The sequence below is a fragment of the Schistocerca nitens genome, chromosome 4, assembly GCF_023898315.1.
Source record: "Schistocerca nitens isolate TAMUIC-IGC-003100 chromosome 4, iqSchNite1.1, whole genome shotgun sequence".
NCBI classification, from domain to species: domain Eukaryota; kingdom Metazoa; phylum Arthropoda; class Insecta; order Orthoptera; family Acrididae; genus Schistocerca; species Schistocerca nitens.
In genome coordinates, this window is record NC_064617.1 from 773,499,792 (window position 1) to 773,525,932 (window position 26,141).

The 26,141-nt window shown below is 38.8% G+C and overlaps 1 protein-coding gene across 1 annotated transcript in view; it reads right to left on the reverse strand.

The window, feature by feature from the left end:
• Positions 1–2,036: 2,036 nt before the first annotated feature.
• The window catches only part of LOC126253113 (polyadenylate-binding protein 2), a 94,640-nt gene continuing 70,535 nt past the window's right edge, over positions 2,037–26,141 (reverse strand). The window contains exons 6-7 of the mRNA XM_049954225.1: positions 13,425–13,552; positions 2,037–4,792 (exon numbers count right to left, since the gene is read on the reverse strand). Of these exons, the coding sequence (XP_049810182.1) occupies positions 4,753–4,792; positions 13,425–13,552 (168 nt within the window). The 3' untranslated portion in view covers positions 2,037–4,752. The remainder of the gene's footprint in view (positions 4,793–13,424; positions 13,553–26,141) is intronic.

Consider the following 26,141-nt stretch of genomic DNA (forward strand, 5'->3'; position numbering starts at 1 on the left):
TCACTGTCATTTGAAATAAATCAATTGATAGTTTGATTCAAACATAGGACTTACTTGACACTATAAGAATGTTATCAAAAGTCACCATAACAAAAGAAGCTACGTATCTATTAAAACAACTTTGCAATTGACACACTGCAATGGCAAAAGGGGGGTTCTGAAATAAAGTTTGGTAACAACACTTACAATGGCCACATTGATGCGAAACAATTTTATTTTTTTATTTTGCACTGAATAATAAAAAACAAACTATATACAAAGTTTCTGTTTGTCGTTCAAACCTTCAAATGACCTCATAGGACACCATATATTTCTGCAGCCCTGGAATACAAAAAAGATTCACAGACCATATTTAAGAGAGTTGTGAATTTCAGACACTATGGAATGGAGAGCGAGTTCTGTGTTAACAACTGAACATTACCAGTAAATTAAAATATTTAAATGGGCCGGACATCTTAACTGAACTGAAGTTAACATTACTTGCAATCTTTCCTATCGTAACATTTGCCTTTACCGTCTCTATTAATATTTGATTATTTGTGACTACGAGTACAGTGTCTGAATGGAATTTAAGTTAGGATAAAAGAAGTCCATTTTTGTAGTACTCTTCCAGCTAAACCACTCAGGCACACCTCAAGAACTTGCTTTAACTTGGCACTGACTTGCATATTTCTTTACAACTCTGTATAGATTCTACAGTGATGGGACGGGTCCAGCACGTTCAAAGAGTGGGATATTATGTTGAGTTTTCACTCAGGAGTGTAAATGAGAGAATATAAAATGGGTTGATCATTTGTGAGAAGTCGAAGTAAAAATTATCCTCTGTTTTAATCCTGTTGCCGGGGTCAAACTCAGCGCCATAATCAATCAGCTGCACCTGATAGCTTATGATGGCTAGATGAACATTACTTGGTCTGGCGGTTTTCTCAGTGAGAAGATCATGACTGCCATACGACATCCACCATTCTTTTCAATAATAATTTATTTAGATGTGGGAAGAGGCAGAAATGAGAGTGTGACATATCAGCATACCTATTAATATCATGAATTAAGGGATTTCCTTTGCAAGGATTATCTTCGTGGTATGTATAGCACGTCTGAAATAAACCACCAATATCTTAATTGTTGAACATGAAGACGTAGATTCATAAGCCTTCAACAGGTTTGAACGAATTTCTGTTGATTGCCCAAAATGAAGAATTTTATATCAGTATGGTATTGCAGTTTATACATTTGAACAAAGCACACACAATACAATGACTAAATAGCTATGGAAACAAATTATTTCACAGTAGAGCTGGAATTTAACCAATGCTGTTGTGAAGCACATTGGTATGAACACACTGTTTGTGCCAGGCTGAGAAGCTCTTAGCATATATTCACAGACATAATTTGGAAGTAATAGTGAGGAGTTACAAACATGTTCATGTGGATCAGCTGAAAGAACAATGCCCACAGCACGTAAATTTCTTGGATTGAGTTACACATAGGCACAGCAATACAGCATATACCTCTTAAGGAGCAAAGGAATTTCATTTGATGTGTATTGTTTGTTTTGGCCTTTTAAACTTTATGCCCTAAAATCCAAAATGAAGATTGATTAGCTTTGTACAATTCCCCCCACCCTCTTTACCTTATACTAACTTATACCAATAGTTCAACCAATAGTCAATATTTTCTCTCTAGTCTCTCACTGATAACACAGGTAGCCCTAAACAATACTCACTTAAATAACTGGTTCTTTTCCCTTTTTTCTATTACATTATTAATACCATTACACAATAACTTACTACTCAACTCTTAAATGTTGAACAGAAAACAACGGAAATAATGATTTGTCAACTCATACACAGGAGAGTATATTCTCGTGTATGGAAACATCATCATCTTACGGAAATGGCACAGCACACATACGACAACAGAAATAACAACACAGCACAAAATCTGTGATTTAAAATATCATCTTGAAACCATAAATCACTTCATAAAAGTTTTTTGTATAACACAGTCAGGAATCTAGGCTGAACAATACAAAGTTATTAATTAATGGAGACTTTATTAAGATACTTTAAACTTACACCAGTTCAATTTACATTTTTAGAAAAAGTCCCACGACTATATTCTATTTTTTTCTGCACGGCAGCCACTATTTGTCCTTCTCTCAATAAAAAGTATTCTTCTTCTTCTTTTTCTCCATGTCCTTCTCCTCGTTCCTGGAAAACAATAAGACGACCACACACGGACACACACCCATTATACGCCTATGCGACCACACCATACATGCACGCACACGCACACACTTATTCACAGTCTGCTCTCTGGATTAGGGTGTAGATCAACCACATTTCAATGACGAACACAAGCTACAACAGAAGTAATGATAAATATTAAAGAGGCTGAACCTTGTTCTACATCCAATCTCATTTTCTAAACTTATTCCAAAAATGTACCAAACAGGTTATTTCATGTACTGCTCCACTCACATATCTGAACATTACACTACAAAATTACATAAATAACTTTTGATTACTTAGTTCCTCAATGCCAACAACAGAATGGAAATATGGGCAGTAACTGTATTTAACAGCACAAAGAGATCTTACAATCTTTTGAAGATAGACAACAATGTATGAATAATAATGTATGTACTGCTTTGGAACTTAAATGCCTAATGTTTGGTATTGTCTACAAAACGTTAAATGATTTTACCCATATTAACTGGTGAACCTTTACATATACACATACACATTGCAATTGGCAAGAAATGCAAACATTTCCAAACTTAGCACTCGATACTCAAGTAAACTGTAAATAACTTGTGAGAGAGATCATGAAAATAATTATTTTCTATACTGTTAATGCCATAAAAAGTAATTCCTCCTCTTAAAGACAAAGTAAGTGAAAATATATTTCCTGTCAACAGACTTGAGTTTTTTTTTTTTTAAAAAAAAAGGTACTTAACATGACAATCTAGTGCTTTTGTTATGATAGTACATAATAGCAATCAGGCTCAAAGAAAGAAACAACTGTACAAATTGTGAGATGTAACTAGTTCTGTTACTACTAGCATCTCTACGAGAGAAACAAAGAAAGAAACTTTTTACTCTGTCAAAACATTTCTTTTGGAACAAAGTAAAACAGATACTGTCTCATGTTGGACAACTCTCTCTGAAATAAGCATAATGGAACTGGAATGTATACTGCAACTCGTAACCACTTTCAATAACGTGTTATATTCATAGGATATTCATAGAGAACTTTGTGTCCTTCATTTCCAAACAAGATTAAATGTGAACTCAATAATAATAGGCAATATGAGTTGCTGTCAATGTATTGAATCTTTGATTTAATATCTACTTGTATACCCAGCAGAAAAAGATGTTAATATCAACTTTCATCCACAGACATTTCAGTTTTCATTTGTGAAACAACCCTTTGGCAAGTACCGAATTTATACTGAACCACACTACATGTTACCAGAAGGGGAAAAAGAAAGAAGCTGTAGGTCCTAACAATGAAGCTAATACAAATTATATAGCACTTTTTTGTACACATAATTCATAGTAAAGCATACAACACAATTTTTTTCTTGTTCATGAAATGTTTTCAAACTGCTTTTACTCAATTTACATTTCTTTTGCTTATTGTACATCATTCTAGTTTTTCATTCTACAAAACTTTAAAAATTAGTTTTGTGATCTACAAATAAATAATTTATTAGCAGACTGAAGTGTAAAAAATAAAAAAAATATGGAAGACATAGAAACAAGAAACAATCAAAGCAGACTTTTTTACATTATGTTCAGATATTCTGTGAGATTACGTACAGAATGAATTTCTTCAAAGTATTACCCATGTCAAATATTCCACACTGATGCTTCCTCAGTTAAAAAGTGGTTACATAATGCGTAAGTAAAAATTAACTAATCTTGTCATACCAGTAAAAAAAACTGTGCCTTCCTTACAGGCTGAGTGTCACACTGTTTTCACTCATGAGTGCTTCCAAAGAGTTAAGTCATCAAACTCAATACATAACTAGACAATATTCTCATTAAGATCTTAATATAATCAAAAGTGATCGGGGGACATTTATATTTCTTCTTACAAGTTTTGTATCACCACTAGCGTGACTAACACTATGGTAATGAAAGAAGTATGTTCTAGTGAAAAATTTGGTTTGTACAATTCTTTTGTGTGCAAGTAGTGTAATGTTAAGATATAAGTGAATTCAGTACTTAGTCACAAACAAATATATTCAATTAATCTTGCACACAACTAGCAAATGATAACCTCTCACAAACATGAAGTTTATAAATTCCTTGTTAAAAAGAGCAAGTACATCTCACGAATGTCAGCAGGGGGCGTAATTAAGTAACCCTCCATATCAAAATTGCTCATACACTGAGCCTCAGGCACTTGTGCACGCACACGCACGCGCACACACACGCACGCACGCACGCACGCACGCACACACACACACACACACACACACACACACACACCTCTCTATGCAAACTTTAAACAAAGCAAAATAATGTCTTAAAACCTTTCTGTTAAACACATGCAAACAGTAGCCACTAAAGTACAAAATAAAGAAGTAATTTCATTTCCTTGGGAGGGAGGGGATGGGCTGATACATACATACATACATACAGTATTTCAACAGAGTATCCATCAAAATGGATGTCCCAAGAATTTATATAAAATGAGCGAATCTGCACTCAGGTGGCATCGTTGTCTTCAATTTTCAGCTTAGTAAGGCATATAGTATGCTGATCTTCCACGGTAGCCCCTGTAGGAAAAATGAGAGGAAATCAATATAGTTCTTTTACAAATGGAGAGCTGCATCGAACCAAACTCAGGACTGAAGACAACAACAACAACAACAACAACAACAACAACAACAACAACAAGAGAAATCCAATCAGAACTACATGAAAGCCTTGCAAAATTGGAGTATATACGACCTGTCTGCTACCAACTACAATGCTCAAAACAGTTTTGCACCATCCTCACGATTGCATAATGTGAATGTGTGTGTGTGTGTGTGTGTGTGTGAGAGAGAGAGAGAGAGAGAGAGAGAGAGAGAGAGAGAGAGAGGGGGGGGGGGTTGTCTGTTAGATTGAAAATACTTGCTCACTACTCTTCTGAACATATTAATTTACTAAAAATATAGCCACCCGTGTAACACATCTAAAAGTAAACCTGAATTCACTGTGCAGTTCAGATGGGTCAACTATGGTTCCGATCATATATGGGGCATTGTCAAGAAATTGCCTGCCGAATTGGTGTACACCACAGCAATTTCATTTGAATATTCAGCAGCTATTGAGAAATGTGAAACATTGAAGATCTGCCTCATAGTGGTCACCCATGGTCAACAGCAGCATCTAATGACTGCTACTAGCAAAGTTTCATTTGCAGGGCACAGAGATTAATGTTAACAGAACTGTAAACTGGGTTTCTGGAGGTAATTGGGAGGACTGCATTGATGCAAACAGTACACAATTATCTCCACACAATTAATTTGGCCTCTAGGCATCTATTACAATCAACAGTCTATGTCGCTCAGCACCATAATACATGAAGAATGTGGGAAAGATAAACCTGGAATGGAACCTGGATCAATGGCATCAGGTTCTCTTCAAAACAAGTGTAATATTTGTCTGATACCTATTGAACATATCAAAGTGTGGAGGCAAGGGGATGTCCATTAATTACACGAGCTCAAAATGCGGGAGGGGAGTAATGACAACATCAAGTCAACTTTTTAATTCAGAGAATATATACTGTTATAACAGATAACATTTTCTTTTATAAATTAACCCTGAGCATAGACAATATTAAAGTGCACATCGCTCTTTACGACCTCTCTCAACTGAATGCTTACATATTTGCATGCTCTGGTTTCCACATTTCGAAACCAGTGCTACACAAGCATGAGATTTCATTTGGGCAGCTCCCTGTCACACTGGGTGAAATCACTATGTGGCAGCAAGTGAGCAAGTTGTGATATTCAGCAAAGATTATGAAGCCGATGTTACTGTACTGAAAGCAAATTTGTATCAAAACTTTTACAATGCATACATAAAGCATGCAGACAAGTCAAAACAAATGTGCCAGCAAGAAGTTAATCATCATTGGAAGGAAAGTAAGCTGATGTTCACTGACAAGAATTGTCTTTGTGATTATATAAATCAAGAGATTGAAAAGCTACGTAATCTATGGCTCAAAGGAAGGTAGAAACAATCTTGTCTTTCATCTGCAAAGAACGTAAAGGTACAATGATGTATACAATATATCAATAAAAGATTTTTTTTAGATGACTAATAGTAGCACAAGGTATACTCTGCCACACACTGCACAGTGGCTCACAGAGTATTTACATAGATGTAGGTTACTGACTCATGATGAAGCAGTGAGCTCATGCAACCTCTGTGAGCTTTTTAAAGAGTAATTCAAAGGTCAAGTAAACAAATACATTATTTTTATAAAAATTTATTTTGTATAAAAAATTCTGGTCATAATTATACTGCTACCAACTGATAATAGTTACAATAAATCATTTTTTTAAACCCAAATAATTATTTTTGCATGGGCATGAATCTTATTTTCTCCTTTACTCAAAAATTATTGTTGTTCATATTGATGTCACAAAATCTCGTTTAATACCCTGAAAATTTCAGTTTCTTTCATTTTTTAATCTCGTCAGTTCATTTAGTCACACAACTGTATGGCTAACTTTTATACAATTTAATACATTGTTTTAATTTCAAAATTGTTCTGAAATGCTATTTCTGCAAGTTAGATATTACAAAATTATCCCTGCACCATAGATTCAGCACAGGCATCTAAAAATCCTAAATATGGCCCAGGTCCCATGTGCAGAAAACAGAGTGCTGAACAGTTTCTCCTCAGAGGCACAAGGTAGCTGAATATCATGATATGTGCATTAATATTTCCAAAAAGGAGGAACAGTTTCTGGGACTGTATTTGGACTGTATTTTAAGTCAGTGTTGTTGGCTCATTTATTTCCTTCAGTAAACAGTGTTGTAAGTATTTGAGCTTAATGATAATTATACAAAAGGCAATCAAAAGTTTTCTGTTTGAGTGCACTGCTGCAGCATATATGCAAGTATCGCAGCTCTGCTGCAAGTATATAAGGGCTTACATGTAAGCAAGAGATTAGTGTGGCATTCGTGTCTTTCTGACATGCGCGCAGTAATTGCAGAAACTTTAACTATGATGATGATATAAATTTGTGTGTTGTAATTCTTTTCTTGACTGCCTCCGGCAAGGTCCCGACAGTCACAGAGGGCGGGCCTATTAGTTATAGGGAGCTCCAACGTTAGGCGGGTTATGGAGCCCCTCAGGAAAATAGCGGGTAGGTCGGGGAAGAATGCCAGTGTGCACTCGGTGTGCTTGCCGGGGGGTCTCGTCCGTAATGTGGAGGAGGCCCTTCCGGCAGCTATTGAACGCACTGGGTGTGACCGGCTGCAGATAGTAGCACATGTCGGAACGAATGACGCCTGCCGCTTGGGTTCTGAGGCCATCCTTGGTTCCTTCCGGCGGCTGGCTGATTTGGTGAAGACAACCAGCATCACAGGCGGAGTGCAAGCTGAGCTTAATATCTGCAGCATAGTGCCCAGAGTCGATCGCGGTCCTCTGGTTTGGAGCCGTGTGGAGGGTCTAAACCAGAGGCTCAGACGACTCTGCGACTATAATGGTTGCAAATTCATCGACCTCCGTTATTGGGTGGAGAACTGTAGGGCCCCCCTAGACAGGTCAGGCGTGCACTACACACCGGAAGCAGCTACTAGGGTAGCAGAGTACGTGTGGCGTGCACACGGGGGTTTTTTAGGTTAGAGGGACCCCCCCTTGGGCGAAACGATAAAATACCTGACGGCTTACCAGAGAGAACATCAGCATCGTTGATAAAGAACGTCCGTCCTCAGAGACCAAAAACAGGAAAAGTTAACGTAATATTGGTAAACTGCAGGAGTATCCAGGGCAAGGTTCCTGAATTAGTATCGCTTATTGAAGGAAATAGTGCGCATATAGTATTAGGAACGGAAAGTTGGTTAAAACCGGAAGTGAACAGTAACGAAATCCTAGACACAGAATGGAATATATACCGCAAGGATAGGATAAACGCCAATGGTGGAGGAGTATTTATAGCAGTAAAGAATTCAATAATATCCAGTGAAGTTATTAGCGAATGCGAATGTGAAATAATCTGGGTTAAGTTAAGTATCAAAGGTGGGTCAGATATGATAGTCGGATGCTTCTATAGACCACCTGCATCAGCAACCGTAGTAGTTGAGCGCCTCAGAGAGAACCTGCAGAACGTCGTGAAGAAGTTTCGTGATCATACTATTGTAATAGGGGGAGACTTCAATCTACCAGGTATAGAATGGGATAGTCACACAATCAGAACTGGAGCCAGGGACAGAGACTCTTGTGACATTATCCTGACTGCCTTGTCCGAGAATTACTTCGAGCAGATAGTTAGAGAACCAACTCGTGAAGCTAACGTTTTAGACCTCATAGCAACAAATAGACCGGAACTTTTCGACTCCGTGAATGTAGAAGAGGGTATCAGTGATCATAAGTCAGTGGTTGCATCAATGACTACAAGTGTAATAAGAAATGCCAAGAAAGGAAGGAAAATATATTTGCTTAACAAGAGTGATAGGGCACAAATCGCAGAATATCTGAGTGACCACCATCAAACGTTCATTTCTGAGAAAGAGGATGTGGAACAAAAAGGGAAAAAATTCAGAAACATCGTCCAGTACGCCTTAGATAAGTTCGTACCGACTAAGGTCCAAAGCGAGGGGAAAGATCCACCGTGGTATAACAATCATGTACGAAAGGTACTACGGAAACAAAGAAAGCTTCATCATAGGTTTAAGAGTAGTCGAATCATAGCTGATAAGGAAAAGCTGAACGAAGCGAAAAAGAGCGTAAAGAGAGCAATGAGAGAAGCATTCAACGAATTCGAACATAAAACATTGGCAAACAATCTAAACAAGAACCCTAAAAAGTTTTGGTCATATGTAAAATCGGTAAGCGGATCTAAATCCCCTATTCAGTCACTCGTTGACCACGATGGCACCGAAACAGAGGACGACCGAAGAAAGGCAGAAATACTGAATTCAGTGTTCCGAAACTGTTTCACTGCGGAAAATCGTAACACGGTCCCTGACTTCAGCCGTCGCACGGACGCCAAAATGGAAAATATTGAAATAAACGATATCGGAATTGAAAAACAACTGCTATCACTTAGTAGCGGAAAAGCATCCGGACCAGACGAGATACCCGTAAGATTCTACAGTGATTATGCTAAAGAACTTGCCCCCTTTCTATCAGCAATTTATCGTAGATCTCTGGAAGAACGTAAAGTACCTAGCGACTGGAAGAAAGCGCAGGTCGTTCCCATTTTCAAGAAGGGTCATAAATCAGATGCGAATAATTATAGGCTTATTTCGCTTACGTCAATCTGTTGTAGAATAATGGAACATGTTTTATGTTCTCGTATTATGACGTTCTTAGATAATACAAATCTCCTTCATCATAACCAACATGGATTCCGCAAACAGAGATCATGTGAAACTCAGCTCGCCCTATTTGTCCAAGAAATTCACAGTGCCGTAGACACTGGCGAGCAGATTGATGCCGTATTCCTGGACTTCAGCAAGGCATTTGATACGGTTCCGCACTTACGTTTAGTGAAAAAAATACAAGCTTACGGAATATCGGACCAGGTTTGTGATTGGATTCAGGATTTCCTAGAAGAAAGAACACAACATGTCATTCTTAACGGTTCAAAATCTGCAGATGTAGAGGTAATTTCGGGAGTACCGCAAGGAAGCGTGATAGGACCTTTATTGTTTACAATATACATAAATGACTTAGTTGACAACATCGGTAGCTCCGTGAGGCTATTTACAGATGACACGGTTGTCTACAAGAAAGTAGCAACATCAGAAGACTCGTACGTACTCCAGGAAGACCTGCAGAGGATTAATGAATGGTGCGACAGCTGGCAGCTTTCCCTAAACGTAGATAAATGTAATATAATGCGCATACATAGGGGCAGAAATCCATTCCAGTACGATTATGCCATAGGTGGTAAATCATTGGAAGCGGTAACGACCGTAAAATACTTAGGAGTTACTATCCGGAGCGATCTGAAGTGGAATGATCACATAAAACAAATAGTGGGAAAAGCAGGCGCCAGGTTGAGATTCATAGGAAGAATTCTAAGAAAATGTGACTCATCGACGAAAGAAGTAGCTTACAAAACGCTTGTTCGTCCGATTCTTGAGTATTGCTCATCAGTATGGGACCCTTACCAGGTTGGATTAATAGAAGAGATAGACATGATCCAGCGAAAAGCAGCGTGATTCGTCATGGGGACATTTAGTCAGCGCGAGAGCGTTACGGAGATGCTGAACAAGCTCCAGTGGCGGACACTTCAAGAAAGGCGTTACGCAATACGGAGAGGTTTATTATCGAAATTACGAGAGAGCACATTCCGGGAAGAGATGGGCAACATATTACTACCGCCCACATATATCTCGCGTAATGATCACAACGAAAAGATCCGAGAAATTAGAGCAAATACGGAGACTTACAAGCAGTCGTTCTTCCCACGCACAATTCGTGAATGGAACAGGGAAGGGGGGATCAGATAGTGGTACAATAAGTACCCTCCGCCACACACCGTAAGGTGGCTCGCGGAGTATAGATGTAGATGTAGATGCCTGAGGATGCACACCATTAGACATCCCTCAGAGAATGAAGAATGTGTGTGTGGTAGCATGTCTGTCAAAAACCATCATTGTGGAATGGTCCACAACAAAATGGTTCAAATGGCTCTGAGCACTATGGGACTCAACTTCTGAGGTCATTAGTCCCCTAGAACTTAGAACTACTTAAACCTAACCAACCTAAGGACATCACACACATCCATGCCCAAGGCAGGATTCGAACCTGCGACCGTAGCGGTCTCGCGGTTCCAAACTGCAGCGCTTAGAACTGCACGGCCACTTCGGCCAGCGGTCCACAACAAAGGGTGCCGTTACTTCATAACAATGCATGTGCCAATATTGTGAATGTCTTAATACAGAAGTTCACCAGCTCTGTTATATACTTCTCCAACGTGAAAGGTATGATGAGCAATTACATCCCTACTACTAAATGTCTCAAGCCCAGGAACTTTTTGAACCTTATCACTATTATAACATACTACTGCATTAGTTAACCAACCATTACCACCCAGTGCAGCATCATTTTTGATAACGGTGAAATTCACTACACATCCATAAAACATAGAGGGACCTTACAACATAATTTGGCCACTAACTGCATTAGCTGTAGTAGTCTCCAAATTGATAGCCTTGTAAACAGTGCTGTGGGAACATCATCTGTATCTACTGTAACGGGGTATGTTCTGTGTGAACAATACTGTTGCACGAGCAGCTGCACGAAGACTGATGTCTTCTTTGACGAAAGTATTACTTATATAGGCATGTGACACGTTACTGCTAACCTCAAGGCACTTGAGCCCGCACCCTATAGTCGGGATCTCTCCCCGTGTGATTATCATGCCTTTAGTCCTTAAAAACGGCCTTGATGGATGAACGATTCTTGTTGGATGAGGATGCACAGTGGGCAGTATGGGCTACTTCACACAACAGAACACAGTGTTTTACTGAACACTGTATCTTCAACCTGGTGCATTGATGGCATTACTGCCTCAAAGCTCACTGTTATTTTGCCTGATTGACATGCTGATTCTGGCCTGTATGGTTCTTAATGGAAAGTTTTTTCATTGCCCTTATACATCTATCACACCTTTGCACAATATTTATAGGCATCTCATTACTTCCAGCTCTTGTACTCCCCTTTTCCTCAAGGAAAACTTTGCAATCTCTACTCGATGTCTGATGGATGCCTGAGCAGCTTATTTACAACATGGGCCTGAGCTTCGTGCTTCTGACTTGTGTATAGCAGCTTCATACTTCCGTGTACTGCTTGCCCTCTGTGATCCAATGTCTTAGGGCCATATACCTCGCAGGATAGCTTCTGTGAAGTTTGGAAGGTAGAAGACGAGGTACTGGCGGAATTACAGCTGTGAGGACGGGGCGTGAGTCGTGCTTGGGTAGCTCAGTCGGGAGAGCACTTGCCCGCGAAAGGCAAAGGTCCCGAGTTTGGGTCTCGGTCCGGCACACAGTTTTAATCTGCCAGGAAGTTTCATATCAGCGTACACTCCGCTGTAAAGTGAAAATTTCATTCTAGATACTAAATTTTGGTTACATGATAAATTCAACAAATCTGAAGGCTGTCAATTCAACTAAACATTTAGGGATTACAACTACAAATAAATTAGAACAATCATGTACATAATGCTGTGGGGAGAGCAAACCAAATACTGCCATTTATTGGCAGAACACTTAGAAAATACAGCAGGGCTACGAAAGAGACCGCTCACACTACACTTGCCCAATCTCTTCTGGAGTATTGCATTACAATGTGGGATCAGCATCAATTGGGATTGACAGAGGATACTGAGAAAGTCCTAAGAAGGGCAACTCATTTTGTATTATCGCAAAATAGGGGAAGTGTAGGCCGTGGATATGATAAGCAAACTGGGCTGGCAATCATTGAAACAAACATGTTTTTCACTGCAGCAGGATCTTCTCATGAAATTTTGATCCCCAACTTTCTCCTCAGAGTGTGAAAACATTTTGTTGACGCCCACTTACGTAGGGTGAAATGATCATTATAGCAGAAACTAGAGCCCACACACAAAGATTTAAATGTTCGCTTTTCCCATGCACAGTTTGAGGATGGAATGGCAGAGAAATAGCTTGAAGGTAGTTCAATAAACCCTCTTGCAGGCTATTAATTGTGAACTGCAGAGTAATCATATGTAGATGAAGATGGGAACCGTTGCTACAGACTGTAAGGACATCACACACACACACACACACACACACACACACACACACACACACAGAGAGAGAGAGAGAGAGAGTTTTTCACTGGCATGTTAGCACTCTAGACCAAATTCAGAATACAGTTTACACCTGGACTGCAAAAAGCCATCTGCATTTGCAAAAAGAAAAGTGATTTTAAAAGCGATCATCAGTCAATATATGTTTTTACCCTGTCATCTATCCTCAGAAATATGTGTAATGGAAATTAATTTGACTTTATCATATTTGCATAACTTTCACAAACAGTATAAATTATTATTCTCACTAATAGTATATTTTTGACTTCTACATTTAAATAGAGAGAATATGTAACAGTGACCAATAGAAGTTGAACAAATAACACACTATATTATAAAATTGAAAAAATTAAGCTACAGAGGAAAATACAGTCCTAAAATAAAACCTATAGGCACTAACCTTGGTCTCCTAGTTGGTCTGTAGCCATAATAAGATGACCCTCTACCTCTGCTTCCTCGGTACCCTCTGCCTCGAGGAGGACGATTCGTCATACTTAAACCAGGGCGATTTGTTCTCTTCGGCATTACCTGAAATAGTAAAGAGAATAGCACAATATTTCTGAATCAAAGAACAAAACTATGCAAACAAATTATAACAGCAAATGTAACAGCATGTATTTCAAGTGATTCTTTACAGTTCACAGTAATAATGTGCGTCAACAAGAATAGACTTTATAAAAATCTGACAAATTATAGAGGTCATACACAAAGGAATGATGCAGCACCTTAGGCGACTACTGCAGCACTCAAAGAGTGGCAAATACGGAAGAGAGAGAGAGAGAGAGAGAGAGAGAGAGAGAGAGAGAGAGAGAGAGAGAGAGAGTGAGTGCATGCGTGCTTTTTTTTCCTCCTTTCTTACCAATTTAATCATTCAGTATCTTAGCTCAAATGAAACGGCATGAAACATATGGTAATGTGACCTATTTGATATTGTGCAGAATGTCTCATTTAATGATAAACACTGAATACAATATCTGATCAAAGTTGCTATAGCAAAACTGGTACATCAATTCAGCCTTTAAGATATGCTACGAAAAAAAAAAAAAAAAAAATGAAGATCTGGAAGCATTTGACTAATCTTGTGAAATAGTGATTAGGACCACCTACCTGAACAATGTAAAGTACAGGCTGGAATATCAACAACGTTATTAAACAGATAGATTGTTACTCACTGTAAAGATCACATGTTGAGTTGGCAGAACAAAAAGATTGTTACATATTGAGCTTTCGGCCAAAGCCTTCAGAAAGGAGAAGGCTCACACACTTTCACACAAGCAGGCAAGCCTCCAGCCATAATGCAAATGTGTCATGTTTAATGGTAGCGGCAATCCACAGTGGGATGAGGAGAGTGAGGGATAGCAGGGCATGAGTGAGTAGGGAGGAGGGAAGAAGTCAGCACTGACTGGTAAGAGGGTGCAGGAACTAGATGGCAGGTCAAGGCTGCCAGGCACAGCATTGGGAGGCTGTGTGGGAGGGAGGAGGCTGGGGGAATGGGGAGCAGAAAAGGAGAGAAGCAGAGAGGGGGAAAGACTGATGGATACATTGGCAGATGGCAGTGTACAATGAGGATGAGGGGACATAAACTGGAAGGAGGTGATAGGACAGGGGGCAGTAACTACTGAGTGGAACATCCTACACAAACATCCTTCCCACCCATGCTAAAGCAGGGTTTTGTCGCCTACCCAACCGCCATGAGATCCTAGAGCATCCCTATGCCACTCGCAATCCCAACCCCTTGCCACAGGGATCATATGCCTGTTGAAGTCCAGGTGCAAGACTAGTCCAGTCCACCCGCCCAGCACTTCTTGTTCCAGTCTTGTTACAAGCTTATACTACCCAATCAGAGGCTGGGCTACCTGTGAAAGCAGCCATGTCATATACCAGCTCCACTGCAATCACTGCACCACTTTTTCTAATGGTATGACTACCAACAGTTGTCCACCAGGATGAACATCCAATGTCAAACAGGAGCCAAGAGAGTGGTAGATCACCCTGTGGTGCAACGTGCAGCTGATTTAAATGGTTGCTTTGCAATCTGGGCCATCTGGTTCCTCCTCTAAACCACCAGTTTTTATGAACTGCGCAGATGGGAGTTATCTTCAGCCCACATTCTCTGCTCCCAATATTATCTCCGCCTCAACCTACAGTAACCTACTGTCTCCACACCCTCCACCCAACAGTTTCCACCTCCTCTGTCCTGTCACCTACTCCCAATTCATGTTCCATCACCCTCACCATATGCTGTTCTCTGCCAAGGCGCCCACGGCTCTTTTCCTCCTCCCTGTTCCTCTCCTTTTGTGATCCCCCCCCCCCCCCCCCCACAGCTTCCCATGCTTTGCCTGGCAGTCTTATCCTGTCATTATCTAGTTCCTCCACACACTACCAGGCAAAGCTGACTTCTCTCATCTCACCCATAACCTGCTATCACTCCCCCTACCCTGTCCCATTCGACAGGAACAGTCGCATTCTGGCTGGAGATAGTGATAATGTGTGTACTTTTTCCTTCCTGAAGGAGGCTTTTGCCAAAAGCTCAATGTGTAACAGTCTTTCTCATTGTGCCTGTCTACAGCTCAATGTGTCATCTTTATGGTGAGTAGCCATCCATCCTTTTCATAAGACTGTTAACTGAATGATGTTATCACCATAGTTATTATTCAGTGTGAGAACAACTTGTCTCTAACGGCATTCAAGAGAGAGCACAACAGTTGACTTTTTCATAACCACATTTTTGCTGTATCTTTTCAAGTGGTTGCTTGCTTCTCCAGATAGTGGTAAACATATTCTCTGACCATCCCCAGGAACCAGCAGCAAAGGAGCACCCATTCACCACCCACATCCCAGACTGACAAAATTGAACCATATCCTTTGCTAGGGGTTTCAATTTTTTCACAATCACACCCCGAAATGAGGACTATACTATCCATAACCATTCCCACTCCTCCCAAGGATGTATTCTACACATCATCTAATCTAAATAATATCCTAGTCCATATTTAAACACAACTACACCAACAAACCACTGTCACATTAGTCATAGCCCTGTGGAAGACCCACATGCAATACGTGTCCAATACACCCACCAAGGATACATCCTATTCTGTTCTGCCACAGGTTTATCCTATCCTACCAGAAGTACTGTCATAGCGAAAACAGCAACCACATGTCCACATGAATAAATAGCCACTGCCACGCTGTGACTTAAGAGCACAATGGCAGAGCATAATGCTGAACACAACATGCCTTACTTCAATTGCTTCTTCATAACCTGTGCCATCTGCACCCCCCTCCAACCAGCTCTTCTGAATTACCTGTATGGAGCTGTCCTTGAAATAAATCCTCCAACACTAAAACTCTCCTAGCCTCAAACCTCTGCTAGCCCCCACCCCTAACTTCATTCCTCTCATTATCACACACTTATTCATCCACCACAGACTTTCAATTACCATACTTATTCTCATATTGTCATGTAAGTGCAATGTGACTTGACCTCTTCCAAGTTAATTTTATACGAGTTCTTCTTCCCTTTATAATGGCATTTCTGCGTAAAACTAACAAATGTCGGGCTATAAACACACATCAAGAATGCTTGTGGAATTTAATGCAGAACTACGCAACCCCTTTCACATATCCAATTGGCCAATTTGTCACTGTAGCCTGTGACTTTGCAAACCATATGTTAAGAAAAACCACGTTACAGAAAAATTCTAACATCTTCATGACAACGTTGATCAGAACTTTTGTTGTTACAAAAGCGTTCACTTTCCAAAAAACTAGGACACTATCGGTTGATGTTGTGTAATAAGTACTAATAATTTCACTGTACTTCAATTGTGTACACAAAACGTTTTATACAGCTATGATGTCATGTCGGTACAGACCCTGCATGAGCTGCTGTCAGAGTATAAGAAATTATGACAACTGCTGCTAATAGTTTTTTTTCCTTATGTAACATACAAGTTATGTTTGTATAACCAGTTAGTTTTAACTCTTTCTAAACATCTGGAATAAAACCAATTTCAGGCAAAATTCAATCACCGAGTTAATTATACAATGGATATGTACAGACTGTTCAGTGTCATTTGAACTTGCAGCCATAAATTATGAAAAAAAAAATTGTTCAAAAAGCATAATTTCACTTTTAAAACCTTTTTTTCTCATCCTCTTTAACGCTTTCACTGTTACAAATGTGCTCTCTGCATTCTGTGCAGAGAGAAACTTTCTTTATAGCTGTACTGCTCACAAAACACTGGTGCCAGTGCTGAGAGAGGCATTCCGGGGGGAAAAAAAACTTGCCACTTGATTTTATAAAAAAATTACTGCATGAAAAAGTTTGATTTTTGGTACCACAGCTATAGCCCACATGATGTCTAAAGGCAAGAACAGCTAATGCAGATTTGTGGAGACAAGTACAATTTTTCTCAGAATAACAATTATCTAACGAAAGGGCATTGACACAGATTGCAATAATTATTTATTTGATTTGGACTGTATGATAAGTAAAACTGTAATATACAACAAAATTAACCTCAAATACAAACTGAAATTATATTTGATTGACAACTGGTGCTACCCCATAGAGCATTTTAAAATTGTGCTTAATGGGTGTATTTGACTGCAGAAAAAAACATTTAACATGATTTAATTCATCACAATGTCAGTCTGTTTATGAACTTATTATTAGTATAATTAATGTTCCCAATGCTGTAATGTTTGAGACGCAATAAGTATCGTGCAAGATGACAGAATATCCAAATATAATTACAAAGAAGACATGCTTTGTATTCACTCATGGAAGTTGAAATTTTGTTGAAGTGTGTTTGATTCCAGCACAAACACGGGTCCCTCAGAGGTGAGGTTCATCAAAGCTGCATGGCACAGTCTGAAGAGAATTTGACTTTTAGGTGCCTATGTTCAGATATAAGAGAAGACAACAAATCAGTCCTGAACATACAAATATTTAAAGGGGAAGGCTACATTTTGGCACTATAGGGACAAGAAGCAGAATGGTTTATGTTGGAAATCTATGAATGTTGCATGAGCTTTATTTTAAATGAAAATCAAGAATAAACTGACAGTTCACTGATTTCATCAGGTCCCGGAATACGTCACAGTGTTTAGCTGTTTCTATGCTAGCTGCTCACCACCCAACGGCAGTACTGGTTAATCAAGTGCAGCAGTCCTGTTCCCCATCAATGATGTGATGCATCAAGCAAGCAAATATCTCAGAAAATGCACAAGAGTATGAAGACAATATATTATGGTGTCTTTCCATGATTTTATTATTCATCATCAGAAGTAAGCCAGTGCGAAACTTAAGCCAAATAGTGAATATGGGCTAAATTCCTCTGACATTTGATGTGTCAAGTACTAGAACTGTTGCCACTTCTAACTACAAAAACAAGTGGATATGAGAAAATGCACTACACTGTTGTCCTTTCATGTTGTGCTGATGTTACTACACTTAATCCACTGATCATTTTCAAACACAAAAAAATCCCAAACCTTTTGAAATACTGCCAGGTGGTGGTGGACATGTACGTGACAAGGGCTGCATGGACAAGACTGGTATGAAATTTTGGATTAACGGAGTGTGGGAGACAAGGAAAACTGCTTTATTGAAGAAGAGTTCCCTTCTTGTGCTAGATCAGTTTACTATTCATTTGAAAAGTTCTGTGAAAGAGAAATTGAGACAGGAAAATACACCGCTTGCTGTTATTCTGGGAGGACTTATTTCACAGCTGCAACTTCTTGATATCTCTATAAATAAACTATTTAAAGTATATGAGAGAGGAATGGAACAAATGGATAATGGATGAAACCCAACAAGAACTCACACCAAAGGGGGCCTTCAAATGACCTACAATCAAACAAGTGTATCAGTGGATAAAACCGTCCTCGTCTAGAGAAAGACAACACATGATTCTTTAATCTTTCAAGAACTGCAGCATAAGTAATGCTCTCGATGGCAGTGAAGACCATTTTATATGAGGAGGATAATGAAAATAATGAAGAAGAAGAAGAAGAAGAAGAAAGTTAATATGACGATTTTTGAGGTCAGGCTTTGCTAGCTAATAATAAAAATGATAATTAAAAAAACTGCTTAAAAATTAAGGTGTGTCTTATAGTCTGTAGCATCTTGTAGTCCATAAAGCACAATACGTATTATTTTGACAATGCCTGTACTGACCCAAAAGATGGAGGAGGTACTGAAGGCTCCTGCTGAGCTAGATAATACAAATGATAGGCTATAGACACTATTATGGTGAATACAGACACTCACAGATTGGATAATACTAACACAGGTATAATGCTCAAGGTGTTAGGTTCAAAGAAGCTGTGTGGAGACTGTTGTGACCCACACATATTCCACACCCACAATCCAGGTGCACAGTCTGAGGTGTGTCACAGAAGTCTTAAGACGTTAGTACCTACAGACGTCACCAGTCTTAGATGTGTGCGCAGCCTCTCCGCAGTGCACTCTGCTGGCTGGCCTACAGCTCAGAGTAACGCCCAGCCAGCCTCGTTCTCAGTCATACGTTGATATTCGGTGTGCAGCCACTCTGTGGCAAGTGTCTTCTTGTATACGTATTCTAGACATAATGAAATTTTGTATTCATTATTATCTGTATGTTCTTGCGGTCAGAACACATTGGGAACAGATAGGGTCTTTTTTTCCCAGCTGTTTTGTTGTTGGTTTTTGCATCGTATTGTGACACGGAGTCTCTGCTTCAAACATCAGTGCAACAACGGATGGAACATCTTACTGTCATTTGAAAGGCTGTGCTGGTATTGCTCTCCCTGTTTGTCTCTGGCTATGTTTTCTCCTCTGCTCCCATCGTCTAACGAGGCTGAGGAAGATTGGGAAGTGTACAAACACTGCCTACGGCAACATTTCCAAGTCTTCCATATTACGGTTGCTGAGGTTTGGCATGCACTGTTTGTCATGGATTTCTCCCGCCTTGTATCAAGTGTTACAGCGGTTGGTCCCACTGCAGGAATCTTTCTTGTTGTTGTTGTTTGACTACTTATGCTCACTGCCACATGCATGTATAGCTGGTACGGTTGAATTCTACCAAAGCGAGAAGCAGCCCCATTAGTGTTATCATGCCTTAGTCATAAGTGCCATTTTGTCACACCCAAATCTAGTCACATGCGGACCCAGCCAATCCGGTAACTTCTGCACAGCACGTGAACAGCATCCCAGCCACCGCTCCCTGTTGCTGTTATGTGATATTGTTACTTCGAAAATAATAGATAAGTGTCCCCAACATTGGACCATTAGTCATTAAGTCTCAAAAGAGTATTAATGTGTTCCTTATTTTCTAACTTTAGTATTTTTGAGTGCTCACCCTCTAATACTGTTGGAATGATTAAATCATGTCTCAACAATATTTTGTTGTGATCAAAGCACTTAAACCCATGCTGACTGGAGTGCAACCTCACTTGAACACAATCTTTCACACTGTTCGCTGATGTCGTGCTATCATCATCTCAGGTTATCAGTATGTGCACATGCTGTACTGTTAGTTGCTTGTTACCAATTGTGTTGCACATATTTTTTAGTTGCTATATGAAGTGTCACCTCAATTAGGCAGTGTTTTTAACTGGGGTCTTAAACTCCCAATAGGTGGACCCAAATTAGCATCAAATAGGCACGTGCTGGGAGTTCTATTTTTTAACATATGGGAAATAAAATTAACCATTAGTGAAAGTGCTAACCTTGTGGATCACAAGTGCATTATATTTTGAAAGAAAGTGAGAAGTCTGCCAAGAGCTAGTCAACATTGTTCACAAAAACATACGAACTTGCACTTGGAGTGGAAAATACTGCGGATGGGGGAGTGAAGCACCTTGACAAGAGGTTTATAAATAATCTGGATAACCTACCTGAAATCTCACATGCCGATTCTCTACAAACAATCAAGTTGGAAGAAGACAGAAGACTTGTGCTTCGACAGAGCCAGTCCAGGCACAAAGGTTACATTGCAGGAGTAGACTGAATACTTGCTGCTAAAGAAAAGAAGTGGATGCAGAAAAAAGTGGAAGAAGAGAAAAGGCAAAAGAAACAAAAGTGCACAATATCTACTTCTGCATCTGCTAAACTTACTACTTCATTATCTGAAGAATCAGATAAGGTAATTTCAAGTTCAGGCATTTTGATGATACTGCAAGGCGAGGTAGCAAGATTTTATTATAGAAAAATTATTGGCTGCCTTGGATAGATGCCAGCTCAGTAACAGATTCTATATATATTTTTCAAGTAACAGTAGAGGCTCTTTGTCACAATACTGAAGAGCTCTGTATTAATAAAACTTCTCTTTATAGACTCAGACAGAAGGAAAAAAAAAAAAAAAATGGCTCTGAGCACTACGGGACTTAACATCTTAGGTCATCAGTCCCCTAGAACTTAGAACCACGGAAACCTAACTAACCTAAGGACATCATACACATCCATGCCCGAGGCAGGATTCGAACCTCTGAATGTAGCGGTCGCGCGGTTCCAGACTGAAGCGACTAGAACCGCTCGGCCACTCAGACAGAAGAAAACAGCTGAAACAATAAAGTCATCTTTCATGAATGATGTACACCTCTTTTTGTTTACTGGAACGGTAAACTGTTGCCAGTATTAAATTTCAAGGACACAAGAGAAGAAAGGCTTCACAACATTGTTTCATTTGGGGACAGTGAACAGCTCATTGGCCTTCCAAAATTATAGAATGGTTGTGGTAAAGAGCAAGTGAACCCTGTTTGGAATGCATTAAAGTACTGGGGTATTGAAGACAATGTTCAAGTTCTTTGCTGCGATACAACTGCCTCTAACACTGACTGTCTTATTGGGGCACACATCTTACTTTAACACAAATTGGACAGGGAATTAATGTATTTCCCATGTCGTTAGCACATGTAAGCACTTATTTTGAAAAGGATGTTTGAAGGTAAAGTACATGGTGTAATAAGCAGTCATGACATTTGTTCAAAATTTGACGGAAAACTGGAAAAATAAAGGTCAGTAATTTTCACACTAGCAAAAAGATCGTTGATTAAATTATCAGTGAGTCAGACTTTTATGAAAGAGAATTAAATAAAACAAATGTGAGATGTGATTACCAGGAACTCTGAGAGTTCTGCATAATATTTATGGGAGGAGACAGCAGGAAAAAAATTGAAAATGTAGTCTCTTGGAGGAATGCATCAGACAAGATGTATGGCTAGAGCAATTTATTGCTTAAAAATGTTTCTGAGATCACAACATGAATTATACATTGAAAATAAAAATGCAATGAGAAATATCTCTCTTCATTGTTAAATGTTTATTTCAACCCATGGCATCAGTGCAGGGGATATTTAAAAGCGTCTGATTTGGGTCTAACCTTCTTAAAAGATATGAAATATATGAAAGGAAACATTCCACGATTTCAAAAACAGCTATAATAAAATTTAATCGTCATTTGTGCTATTTATTAGAAGATTTCTCACTCCTATCATCCTTTGATGAAGTAGATGTACAAACCAAAACCAAAATAGTAGCAAATTTCGATACAGAGAATCTACATGTGGAAAAGAGATATATTCTTTTTGTGGAGAACTGGACGAACCATTACGGGTCACATTTCATTTTATTCTGAATACCATTTATTACTGGCTTTGATTTGTTAATTTACACCACTTAATACAATCTCGTCTTCATGTCAGAGAAAACAGCTGCTGACTTCATGTCAGGCAAGTAACAGCAGAGATCCGTTCTCGTACCAGAAAATTACGAACACTACTTTTATTCAAGAATTCCCTTCGACATTGATGAACAGTAATTCATATTTAGACACTAGTTGAGGAGTTAGAAGCTGTTGACAAATTTTCTGGTTAAGTGTTTTAAATTAATGCAAAATGTTTCTTGACTACTGACCATAGATGGAGAGCAAAAGGAATCTGCATGGCGTTGTATTCAAAATCATCAGAGACTGTACCTGAATTGCAAGAGAGAAACACTGAAAAGAAAATATTCTCAAGAATACTAGAGATATTTAACTTTGATTTTATGTGGTCATCATGAACAAATTTACTGGTAAGGGGGTCCAGTGGACAGCCCGTCAAACACCGCTCACAGATCAAGCATGAAAACAGGAAGTTTTTGTGAGGCGCTATATATTACTATATTAGCTGACATCTCCATTGTCAGATGACATCTGCAATCAATTTATTTGGGAAAAACTGATCTTCAGCTTCAGCTGAACTTGTGGAACATTCATGTGACAGATTTATTTGTTGCCAATTTAGAAATAGTCGCTTGGATTTTTGTTGCCCAGTGGAATTTAATGTCTATTTATCTGATATTTCTGATGTTTTTGTACAATAATGTACTAAAATTAAATGGGAAGATTATGAAAAGAACATAGTGAGATTTACTTGTATTTTTAGGTTTAAGGTCTTTTTAGTTTATGTCCCAATCAACAATGAAATATTTTATGGAGTTGGTGCTGCACAGCTTTAATGAATGTTAAGAACTGCATTATGCAATACGCGGCTGTAATGATAGATTTTATTACAGACGATCGATTTCAGTCTAGGATCGGACCATCATCGGGTCTAAAAACTGTCTCAGCTATGCGTTTGCGTAGTTGGAATAATTATCAGTAGTACACTGTTTCTCACTGATATTTGATGTGTATACATAAAAATATGTCCATTTAGCCTCATAGAATTTATCAACAAATGGACAATGTTAGATATCTACAGCTGAAGTCAATGATGGAAAAATATACATGTGTTCAACTGTTATCCCAATTACATAAATGCATGGCTGAAATGGTTTTTAGTCCCTATGATGATCTGACCACAGACCGAAATCGATCGCCTCTAATAAAATATATCCCATTAGGGCTGTGTACTGCATAACGCAGTTCTTAGGAAGTGACAATGAATTTAAATACCTACGAGAGAGATCACACATTATCAGTGGCAGCCTGTTATCATGGGCCAACATGCTACAGCACACGGTAAATATCAACTAAAATTATGCCACTTCTATTTGAATGTGAGACGGAAATCGCACTAAAATTACACTATTTCTCTTCAGATGTAGGATGGTATGCAAATGAAATGGACGAAATCATATTTTGTAGCACTCTCTCCAAGATAACTAGAAATCAACGTTGGGAGCCAGAAAGATGGTCAGCTGTGCTACACTTGACTCAGAGAAGGGACACAATTGTTTTCAACTGTGCATGCTCTCATGTGGTGTCACTCTGAATGCTAAGTTGCACACAGCACCAGATCAATATTTTTCTTTGAAATTATGTGTAATTTATTGTGCAAGCATAGAGTATGAGGCATTTTCGAGAAGCAGCTGCTGTACTGGTTCTGTGGGCAAGTAGTCAGGCTTACTGACTGCAAATCCATTGGATCTGGTTTGATTCCCGCTGCTACCAGCATATGAATCCCACTGCTACCAGCATATAATTTTTTTTCCATTTTATTCTATCCCTCATGACACACAATTATTTAAAAATTTAAATATATTTAAACAGTTCTATTTATTTATGTAAAATTAATATATTTAATTTAGTTATGATTTCTACCCTGTAAGCCAAATGGCTATAGACAGTATAAAAAAAAAAAAATAAACAAATAAAATAAAAAAGCACTAAATGAGTTACACACAAATTTAGCCTGAAAGCTTTTCTCACACTGTGTACCACAGCAATGAATTTATTAAATGGAGGTGGCATTTTCCACTTTTGTTGTATTAATTTTATTTTTTAATAGAGTTTTTTCCTGATTCATTTTGGTCATAAATACTGTTCTGTTAGTTTGACTGTTTGACATGTATGAAGGTATTATAATTCGTTTTAGTTAGCAATGCAGTCAAACCAACAAGACAGCATTTGTGCATAAAAATGAATAATAATACCTTCACAAATGTAAAACAGGCAAACTGACAAGTTAGTATTTATGGACCAAAATTAATAGAAAAACAAATTTAATGACACTGGCTTTCAATATCCAAGGCACAGTTTTCTACTGCTGAACCATACCACCACTTGAGAATGGCCTAAAAACAGAAACTAGCAGTGAATCAATAAATTTAACATAGCAAAATCCCATCTTCATTTAGTATGAAAGTTTCTTGTAGATGATCTGCTGAAAATGCAATTTTCCAGTAGACCTCTGTTGGAAAAATTGAGATTTAAAGAGTTAGGTAGATTTTCTCCAAATGGAAATCTAACATGAGGGCATTGGATGGGACTTGCCGATTTGGCTCCAACACATGAGTAGGAGGAGGTAGACGGCAGTTTCAAATTCCTGGAATGTGTTGCTCATGTTGAGTGTAGGAAAATGTAAAACCCTCTACAGATTTACGCGCAGTGTTTAACTTATTTTTGAGCGGTTGTGCTCGCAATGGTGCAGCAGCTAAATGCAGACTTGCAAATTGGTGGCCCAAGTTTGATTCCCACCAATTCCTTTCTTTTTACTCCTAACTATGTTAAATAATTAATTATAAAATTTAAATATATTTAAACAGTTCAATTTTGACACACAAAATTAATATATCAAACTTTGTTATTATTATTATTATTATTACACTAAGTCAGAAGGCTGTAAGCCACTAAATTGAAGCATTCTCGTAAAAATTTGCACAAGTCACCACAGCGTACTATAGAGCTTAGGGGCATTCGCTAATGTGCAACAGCAAATAAAACTTCAACAACCTACTTCGGATAAATGTTTTGTTGTGAAAACTTGCAGTCATGTAAATTGCAACCTCAGCAATTGTGAAGTTCAGTGGAGATCACCAGTGAGCAGCTGCAAATGCAGCTTTGGGCCACGTATGTCACATATACTGAACACATCTCGTCCCCCCTTCTTCTCGCCTACCTCTTTCTCACCCCTCTCTCTGTCCACCACCTCCTCTTCTGTCTCACTATCCATTTCTTCCTCCTTCACCCATCTCTCTGCTTAACAGTGCCCATCTGTTCAATGACAGCCTAGAGCACATTCCACCTTCCTCGATGTTGACCTACACCTCAAATATGGCTACATCAGTAACTCCGTCCATATCAAGCCTAATAACTACTAGCAATACCTCCACTTCGACAACTGTCACCCATTCCATAACAAG